The 10,668-nt window shown below is 36.7% G+C and overlaps 1 protein-coding gene across 3 annotated transcripts in view; it reads left to right on the top strand.

Moving 5' to 3' along the window:
- The first annotated feature begins 848 nt into the window (after positions 1 to 848).
- Positions 849 to 10,668, top strand: part of LOC107745446 (metallophosphoesterase MPPED2) — a 58,951-nt gene continuing 49,131 nt past the window's right edge. Inside the window, exons 1-2 of one of the 3 annotated variants that reach the window (XM_016559360.1) lie at positions 849 to 1,766; positions 4,469 to 4,729. In XM_016559360.1, the coding sequence (XP_016414846.1) occupies positions 4,602 to 4,729 (128 nt within the window). In that variant the 5' untranslated portion in view covers positions 849 to 1,766; positions 4,469 to 4,601. Of the gene's footprint in view, positions 1,767 to 2,170; positions 2,236 to 4,468; positions 4,730 to 10,668 lie in introns of those variants that run through there. The other 2 variants (XM_016559431.1, XM_016559493.1) reach the window with 2 other exon arrangements.

Consider the following 10,668-nt stretch of genomic DNA (forward strand, 5'->3'; position numbering starts at 1 on the left):
AGGATTTCAGTGTGATTGTAGCTTGAAGACACTAAATGCAGGCATGATGAAATTAAAAGCAATGTTAAAAATGAAAATTTTTTCAATTAGCCCTGTCATTTTTACAGCTTTTATACTTGACATGTGAACTGATTTGATTGGTCTGAATGAGCAGAGTGGGCAGGGCAATAATTTTCAGAGGCTAAATGGGAAAAGCAACGTTCACTTATAAGGTCTATTATATTTACAAAACACTAGAAACTACAAGAAACTTATGAATTTCGACCATATTTCACTTTAGATAACTTTCTCTTTAAAATAATTTAATTTAGTATACTCTATATTAAAACAGTATACTGTATGAATGCATTATCCATAAACACACACACACACACACACACACACACAGGTGTGTGAGAGAGAGACAAATTAGTTTAGTGCTCTAAAGAATAATTGCATATATAATTTCTCATAAACAATCTATAGACACTCGAAAAGACGGTTTCATAATTTCTTTTAAATTGTAATTTTGTGCAGTTGTGCTTTTTGTTTAACAGGTAACCAAATGAACACAAGTGTAATGTGAGTTTCTCTCTCTCTCTGTCTCTGTGTGTGTGTGTGTGTCTCACATTACACTTGTGTTCAGTTGGTTCTGTTAAACAAAAAGCACAACTGCACAAAATTACAATTTAAAAGAAATTATGAAACCGTCTTTTCGAGTGTCTATAGATTGTTTATGAGAAATGATATACGCAATTATTCCTTAGAGCACTAAACTAATTTGTCTCTCTCTCACACACCTACACACACTAAGTGGCTCAATTGAGTTTTAGGAAGAAAAGTTGCTTTTTAATGTTATGTTTCATATTGTTCTTATTTTGACACCCACAAGTCAAACGCAGTCAGTCTGAACTGAACATATCGCTCACATACACTTTAACACATTTAACTGGTATGCCATAATTAATTTCCTATAATGTAATGTCATGTTAAAATTAAATCAGCAATAATAGTATTCAATGGCAAGAGGGTTTGTTTCTTTGTTCACAATTTTGTTGTATATTTTCTATGAACAAAGTAGCTGGGATTTCTGTTATTGTAATAGCTCTTGGGTTTTTGTTACATAATTTCAACATAAAATTAAGACCTGAATTTACCAAAAAGTAGCTCATTTTACATTTCATTCAGTCATACATAGAAAACTTTGCAAACATCACTTCATTTTGACAGTAACAAAGACCCAGTGCTCTCTCTCTCTCACACACAGTGTGAAGTAAATCTTGGTGTCTCCTTTAAAATGCAACCCAAATAAGCACTTCCTCCAGGTACTTTAGGTCCTCTCAGGTTTGATTAAATCAATGCACTAAAATGCAACAAAGAACACTGCAGAAAGACGCGAAAATAAGCAGCAGAAGAGGGTCTCTCCTCTCCATGTGTGAACACATATCATGGCAGACTCTTCTGAGGGAGGGGAGGAGTGTAACCACACACACATTTACACACACACACTCGCTCCGCCATGCTAGTACGGAGGCTATGCTCTCGTCGCTGCTCTCTGACCCCAGTGGCAGTCCTTTCTTCCTCTTCTGCGGTCTAGACTCACCCCTCTCCGCCAGTCAGAGCGAGGCTCTCGCCGCCTGCCTGCGCCGCTTTCCCAGCGTCTCGCCGCCAGCTTCGCCAGAGGGTCTCCCAGGGTCGAGGGTCCTGCCCCTGCCCGGCTCCGAGTGCCACCTCTTCGGCTACCGACAGCTGCATTCCCCGGTGTGTATGGAGCAACATCTTTAGAGGTGGGCGAGAGAGAAAGAGGGTCTTCCAACCTCTTCTGCTGTGTTATGCAGCCTGGAAATGCACGCTTAGACAGTGAACGAGAAAAAAATAAGACACAAAAGGGTTAGAGGTGGCTTGTCATTGAGCGGCGGTGTCAGCGCGGCCACTCACCCAGGGAACGATCACCCTTCGCGGCAGGCGTGTTGGACACATTTACGCGCGACTTTACGTGTTTTTAACAAGAAATATCGGGGATGTTGTAGTCGGGGGTGATGTAGGTTCAACTTCATCTCTTGTGCTCTCTCTCTGAAGAGTGTAGTCCGCACTTGAAGCATGATTTGCAGCCTTTATTTTGATCGTTCCCTCGCATTGTTCAGCCGGAAGCGGTAGAGTTGTGCGCAAATAAATATCACGCGGGGATAGACGTTATATATTAAACACAACGGCAGGTTTTGACACAGCTATGCTAGTGGTTGCTAGCTAGCTGAGGTGAGGAAAGCATTTTTTATTATTTTTTTGCAAAATACGCGGGTTAATGAGGATGAATATTGTTTTATGCAGAAATTGAGCATTTTTAAAAACGGTTTGATTTACGTTAAACAAACTAGTATATCACCTGTAGAGTTATTTGCAATTTACTGAAAGAGTTTGACGTGAAATCAAAGATAACTTAATGACAGATAACGTTACGTGGAAATAATTGTAGTAGTATACAACATATCGTATAATGTCGTGTATGATAATACTTTTAAATTAAGTTAAAATGAATGTAATTATAATTATGGTTGTTATTTGTATGTCATTAGTACAGTACTGTAGATTTAAATACAGTAAGCATAACTAACTATAATGTGTAGGTTTAGTGAAAAAAATTAAATTAAGACTTTTGCAAAATAATACTTATTATAATAGTAATAATGGTATGAAGCTACAGAGATATTGAAGAGGGAACGGGAAAACAAGATTCATTAATTAGACAAGACTCATAAATTATTCATCAAAAAAACATCGAATTGATTGACAGAATACTACTGACTAATTCTTGCATGTCCAGAACTACAGAACAAAATGCAAGAATTCAGAATTCATTTGCATCACATTTTAAATGCTTTCAGTCTTGTACACATAATTATGGTTGTTATTTGTGTCATTAGTACAGTACTGTAGATTTAAATACAGTAAGCATAACTAACTATAATGTGTTACAGGTTTAGTGAAAAAAATGAAATTAAGACTTTTGCAAAATAATACTTATTATAATAATAATAATAATGGTATGAAGCTACAGAGATATTGAAGAGGGAACGGGAAAACAAGATTCATTAATTAGACAAAACTCATAAATTATTCATCAAAAAAACATCGAATTGATTGACAGAATACTACTGACTAATTCTTGCATGTCCAGAACTACAGAACAAAATGCAAGAATTCAGAATTCATTTGCATCACATTTTAAATGCTTTCAGTCTTGTACACATTTAAATTGTAAATGTGTATACGTGCCTTGCCTTGCCTTACACATTTAAATATGTTGTATTTAGTTAAATAAAATGATTTTTACACACACCTGGCTGGTACAGTAGATAGATAACATGGAGAGAGCAGTGTCACTCTTTACTCAATTTTTAGGATGTACGATGATGGGTTGTTGTCTCATTAAATGATGTCTAGTAAGGTGTCAAAGCTAAATCTAGTGCGGTAAACCAGTATTTAATCAAAAACACAAAAACGTACTTTGTGGCGGGTGTTCCTGTGCAGAATAGTGATTATTATTTATGCATTAATTTAAACATTAAATATTATAATGGTCATTGTAATTGTTTCCCATATATATTATTTTCTTTTATTTGTATTATATTTAAATATTTTTCAAAGAATAAGTTACAAACTGACAGCAACATGCTATACATTTTCTACAGTAAATATGTTATAACATCTTTTTAAGTAAATGAATGAAAGTTGTTTTGAGAGGGTTAGATTTTGTAGTCGGTTGGAGATGTTGATTCGCTGCTCACCTTTCTGTTTCTCAGCTTTTTCTGTTAAGTTTTGTTTTCAACACTTTTGCTCAGATTTTGTTGTCAGTTTGATTAGTCAGTTCAGTTGAGTTTTGGATCATGGTACTGTTATATTGCTCAGTCATTCATCTGTCATTAGACACTGTGTTAAAGTTTTGGTTAAGTTTGCAGCTGGAGATTCTGAACAACTTTATTAGTGGTGAGCATAAAGTTGTTTTTATAATAAATTCAAAGTGGAAATTATATGAAAATCATTATAAATTGTAATTTTGAGATGTCTGCCAGAAAAGCTTTAAATATTTAAGCAGATGTATTCTAGAATAAAAGTGTGTGTTTATTGTAGTAACATCTAAATTAACTTTTTTTCTTTACAAGACGAAAATATACTTTAATATGACTAAATAAACCTAAAAAAAAAAAACAGTCATTTTTAGGTAGAAATGTAATGATTTTCCATTTTCACTTTTATTTTGCAGTGAATTACTCTTTACATTCATATAAAGAATATAAAACGGATAATAGACATTCAAGCAAGCAATTACTGTACATAATTTAAATTTTGCGCAATACAACTACAACTATTTAGTCATTTCAGTGTCTTCCCTTGTTTTACCATCTATTTTTTTATGTATTACTCATACATTCATTTTATGCAATTGATTTCACATCATAATCTTTTTTTTCTCTCACCTGTATCTTTACAGATAGTATCTCATCCTCCATCTCGGCACTTTCAAGGGTTCTTTTCCGTGTTTAAGTGGTGGTTCTGAAGGATGCTGACTGCGTGGGTCGCTCCAGGGTCCTGGTGAAGTGTCTCATGTGTCACGTGGAGAAAGAATGGCCCACGGAATGCCGTCACAAGGCAAAGTGACCATCTCGGTGGACGAGTACAGCTCCAACCCCACGCAGGCCTTCACCCACTACAACATTAACCAGAGCCGCTTTCAACCGCCACACGTGCATATGTGAGTAACAAGGGACAATGCACAGAAATACAGACCTGTTTGCTTTTTTTGCATTCCGTTTTTGCAATGCTGTTTGCATTCCGTTTAGTTTAGTTTTTAGCTATTTTGTTTTTTGCTCACTTTGAAATTAAGAAATGCATCAATTCATACTTTATTCCTGGTCTGTCAGGCTCGCAGTATCACAAAGCCTTATATGTCTAACATGGTGTTTGTTCCTGAATAAGCAAACTTTGTAATAGGTTTGGACTGCATCAGACACAAGATACCTTTAATAGCATAATGGTCTACACGGGTCAGACAGAAATAGATAGTTACGATTACGATTTTCAGGCTCTTGGTTTTTATATCGACCTCAGCTGTGGCACAATATTACATATTTCAGGTGAAACGTACACCGAACTCTTTGTCAATTACATTTTCATGCACTGCATTATGTGCAATTTAAAACCGGATTGTTCACTCCACGTGTAGCGGTTTGTGGTTTGGAGGAAAAAGTATTTGCAGCAGACATGCTGTTTGAGCATTATTCATTTTTGGGTAAGGTCTTCCAGACTGTTGAATGTGATGCTAAAATTACTACTGTAGCATGCTGGTGTTATAACAAAAGCTTTTACACTATTTCAATTCTTATTGTCCGTTTGATAGGCTGATAATTTTGCACGATCTGTTCAGTTAAAGTATAAACCGAGCCGTTTTAACACAGCAAGTGTTTTTGAGCTGTAACATGATGAAGATTAAAAAGGCTGCATCATTATTTAAAGCCAGTGGTGTTTGCATCACCCGCGATTTAACGTACCGACGCCTGTGATTCCTTTCTAGTATCAGCTCTGCTTCATCCACTGCTTTCTCCTTAATCACCTCCTTGCTTATAGAGCAGTGTGTTCTGGGAAGGCAAAGGCTTGTTTAGATTGGGGAGATAATGATCGTGTTTACCAGAGGCTAGCGTTGCTGGACATAAACACACACAACTGCACATTTGCTTGAAGAAATGGGGGACGTTTAGAAAAGGCCATGTTTTTGGTTTCTAGTCAGCATGCACTGTGATTTGCTTTACTTTAAAGCTGCATCTACCTGATCTGGTCCTTAAAGTCGGCCTGGAAAAAAAAAAAAAAAAAAAATCTGTGAAATTTATGGAGAAAAAAACAGTAGCTGTGGTTGCCTGAACTTTACTGTAAAAAAATATGGAAGCAATATTCTCATATTGAAATTAAATTTACAGTAAACAATGTGTATAATGTATAGCTGAAATAATGTTAATATACGAAATTACTAAAATCTGTTTTTTACATTTATAATATACTAATAACCAGCTTAAAAACACATATGGTCAAGAGAAGATGTAACGTAAATCCCTAATGTACATGACTAATAAGAAAAACAAAGAAGAACCGTAATTTCAGGGAAAACCCATCAAATGTGAGCTGTCGCACAGAATTCTGGGAATGTATGTGTATGTTTTTTTCACCGTGAATTATAAGATGACTTCTCTTATAAGTTCTTTTGCACTTTCAAAAACTGTACATTTAACAGTATTTCACTGTAAATTACATGAAATATCCCATTAGAGCTATTACAGATTTTCACTATAGTAGGGCTGTCAAAAAAAAAATCAAATTTCGAATATTCGTCTAATTTAAAATAAAAATCCACAATTTTAGGTGTGCGTCAGGCTGCCTTATCAGTGGCGCACGAGATGCGATGACGATGTAAGTGTCATTGCATTTTAATGTTTTTGTTAGTCTATCCAGTTGAACCCACTAGATGCGGCGCTGCTACGTTGTTCATTCAAAATATTGCGGGAAAAAATAACATCAATGCGGAGATGATGTTGTTTATGTCAAAACCGAAACCAAACCGTTCACACAGGAAGCATATTTATCACATTTTCTAGAGGGGCGTCTATCACCATTGCACTCGCGTCTCGCACAAGAGAGCGGCATGTTTAGAAAGCCATGTAAAATTAATGTAAGTTCAACTTTTTAAAAACATGTCTCAAGACTTTATGGCGGGTTTTCCCCATCCTACTGCATCTCAAGTTTTTAAATGAAGAAAATACTCTTTGTGATTGGTTTTCGTTCCTTTGTATTAAACTATACATACATGCATGATTCTGTTTTGTTTCTAATTGTTTAAGCAACTTTAATTATATAAGGTTTATAAACATTATTTTAAACATTATGCACTTTTTTCAAAGTTAGTCGTGTTATTTTATGATGCTTTGAAGAAACGTGCATCATATTTTGTTCGATGCGCCCTCTTGTGGCCTCAGGAGAGAAGCCAAAAGCTTTTTTTCCCACCTAACTGAAATTATGCCTTTTAAATTCGAATATAATTCGAATATTGATAATATTTAAGTACAAAATTCGAATTTAGTTTTTCAGCCATTTTGACAGCCCTACACTATAGAGTAAGATAATTTTTTACCGTAAAATTTATGATCAAATTGTTAATTTAAATGGTACATTTTTAGATTACCTGGAAAACTATTTTTTTTTACAGTGTGAACTGACATTCGAAACCCGTTTTATATCAGTAGCATATTTCTTTGTGAATGGATACAAAAAAATGTAGGTTTGCAATTGTCCATTGAGAGTTATTCTTTGTGGCAGTTCCACACTAGAGTTTGCAATAAAATGTAAAAGACTAGCTAGTTGGTTGATGTCAGCTAAGAAGGAAAGATGCTCCAGAGAAAGATTATAAATATTTTTTTACTTTGGAATAATATAGATGAATTGGTTTAAGAAACCGGCTCAGTTTGGATTTCACGCTGACTTCATGCAGCCCTCGTGTAGGTGGTTTAGCAGGGAATTTTGTGACGCTACACAGTAGACGTTGTGTGTTCAGACGATCGTGGCCGTGACCCAGTTATGCACATGATGGCCCCTGTGCATCGACAGCAATTACCCTCGTTAAAGCTCGCCAACGTGACCTCAGGAGTCAGAGGAAGACTTAGGAAGAAACGTTTTTCTTTTTTGCAGCACTCTGGCCAAGAACTAGCACGTTTGACAGTTTTGATTCCCTCCCCTTTCTTTTAGGCACCTATGTTGTTTTTTTTTATCCTCTTGTTTGCATGGAACAAATTCACAGCAGCAGAAAGCATATGCTCTGGTGCTAGTCATGTCGCCTCAACTAGTGGAGCTTGTGTGATTTTTGGGAAGATTTATGGAAAGGAAATGCTGAGCACATTGCTTAACAATATCTAAAGTTGACATGACTTTAATTTTTAAAGTGTTTAAAAGGCAGCACTCGATTAAAACTCTTCTCATCCACAAAGTTTTTGTGTAGATAATTTCAGCCTCAGATTTGCATTATTTTGCTGGGGGTTTTTTTTAAAGAGAGAAATTACTTGAAATGTAAGATTTATAGTTTGAAAATGTTGATAGTGTTTCAGAATCTAAAATACTGCATTGTGATTTGATCTTTCTTGCATTTATTTGCATACTGCATTGCAATTGGTCTTCTCTCTTGTGCTTATTTGCATATTGAAATGTGATAAGTCTTTTCTTTTTTGCATCTATTTAACCACATAGCTGGCTTTGCACTGAAGTTAACGTTACGTTTTATGTTTATTCTCAATGACAAATTTCTGATGCAGCATTTACGCAGAACCAAAGTTTAAATTCCAAATCACCTAAAGCTTTAGCTATACTTTTGCTGCCTTGTAAGCACTGCTAGTCTAGTTATATTTTTTATTTACTGTCTCCCCTACATCCTTTTTTATTTGTTCCCTCTCTTTCTTTTTCTCTCCCTATCTTCTTTGTGATTGAAATCGGTTGTTCACCTGCTCCCTCATTACCCCTCCTCCCCACAGCCACCTTACACCTGAAATTGGTTGTTGCCTTTTTTTCTTTTTAACCTGATCTAACAGAAATAACAGAGCACGGCCCGGCAGCTCCTGTGCCTTTATTTCTCCAGCCCTCTTTAATAAGAGTGTAATTGATCTTTGGCTCTGTTGCCCTGCTCTTTAATGTGCACGTGTTCAGGCCTGAACGGATGCCAGCCTAAAAATACTCGGCTGTTCAATACAAAGTAGATTGATTATGAAATCACAAAGAGAAAATGGAAAAAACGATAGTCCTGTTTTCGATAGATTCATCAATGGGATAATGCTTTAAGTAGTGAATGTGAATTTGCAGTCTGAATTGAATGTGATATAAAATGAAAAATTCAAGAAAACATGCAGCATGTCCAATGTAGTCTGATTCGCAAGCAAATAACTCTTGTGAGCTGATTAATTTTTAGTAAAAAAACACGGATTGTGATTCATAAACAAATGACTCTTGAATCATTCAAAAAGAGTTACCATTTGGAATCAGCCTGTCAAGTTGTTCCCTACTGAACTTCACATTATGAATGATGTCTGTCTCGAAATGAAGCAAATTTAGTGTACTTAAGGTTTATGAATTAATTCTCTGTCATTACTAACTTGATTAATTAAAATCAATTAATAGAAAAATAATAAAAATGCATTTCGCTAGGATTGCAATTGCAATATTGCGCACTTCGTTTGTAAGTCTGCAAGACTGAATTATCCCTCACTTTTCCCCTCTCTTTCTCTTTTTTTTTCATTGTGCGGCTCTGATCGGCTTCCTCTAGCCATGTTAATTTCTCAACCTTTGAATAATTAAAACTCTCATAAAAGTGCGAAGCGTTTAAGAATTTCAACTCGACGTTCATTTCATCCCAGCCACGGGGAAGAAGAGGGTGTTCATATCGAGCTAAACGAATGCAGAATGGTTTCTAGCGCACAAACGAACCACAGAATTTTGTATCCGCTTTGAATTCAGTGTTGTTTGAATTACGTCATGTATTTATCTTGTTGTTGGACAGGAGGAGACAGAAGAATATTGTTGCTTTACGAAGTCTGTTTCTCTTTTCGTTTGAAAAAAATCATTGCTTTTTTTTTTCCATTGATGAAAGGCATGCAGAAAATTCTTCTTCTAAAAGAGGATATGGTGACTAGCCTAGTTCGGATCCATTGACGTGCTGTGTACGAGTAGGTTTTACCGCACCTGTCTTTAGAGATTTGTGTTCGGCACATTTACGTCATCTTTGTAAAGCACATGAGTGACAGGAATCGAGTGCAGTACATACGTTCGTGTGTGCATCCGCATGCGATGCATGTACAGGAAGTGCATGGGATTGAAAATATTGGAACTAGTGGGGCTTTGCGTGGACTGTAATTGCAGTAAGCACTCTAGCCGGCCTCCGTAATGCAGATGTCCCGCAGAATTAAATCAGAACTCTCTCTTGTTCCGGCGGTTCCTCCGAAAGGCCTGAACTCTTTCTTTCAGGGGGATCTGTAGGTTTTACCGCACCTGTCTTTAGAGATTTATGTTCGGCACATTTACGTCATCTTTGTAAAGCACATGAGTGACAGGAATCGAGTGCAGTACATACGTTCGTGTGTGCATCCGCATGCGATGCATGTACAGGAAGTGCATGGGATTGAAAATATTGGAACTAGTGGGGCTTTGCGTGGACTGTAATTGCAGTAAGCACTCTAGCCGGCCTCCGTAATGCAGATGTCCCGCAGAATTAAATCAGAACTCTCTCTTGTTCCGGCGGTTCCTCCGAAAGGCCTGAACTCTTTCTTTCAGGGGGATCTGTTTTAGCTTGTGTGTGAGTGTGGGAGGGTTACACAGGACTTCCTGAGGCCTTTGAAATGAGAGAACCGTTGATTAAACTCACACAGCTTCTGCCCGCCGAGGCAGCCACTGCACAAGGTCACGGGGGTCAAGTGACAATTGACATTGGGCAGGTCTGGGACAGGTCTGTACGTTTGAAGTTTTTTTTTTTTTTTTTTTTTTCAGCACGGGGGCCGAACACCCTGTTTACGTTTCATCTTCTTCCTATCACAGTGATTGGTTGTAGCCCAGCGTTTTTCGCTCGACATTTGCATAAAGTCGAGGAATGCCCAATCTTTTTGACGCTCTCAA

Source organism: Sinocyclocheilus rhinocerous, unplaced genomic scaffold, assembly GCF_001515625.1.
Source record: "Sinocyclocheilus rhinocerous isolate Xijiao unplaced genomic scaffold, SAMN03320098_v1.1 scaffold1002, whole genome shotgun sequence".
Taxonomy (NCBI): Eukaryota; Metazoa; Chordata; class Actinopteri; order Cypriniformes; family Cyprinidae; genus Sinocyclocheilus; species Sinocyclocheilus rhinocerous.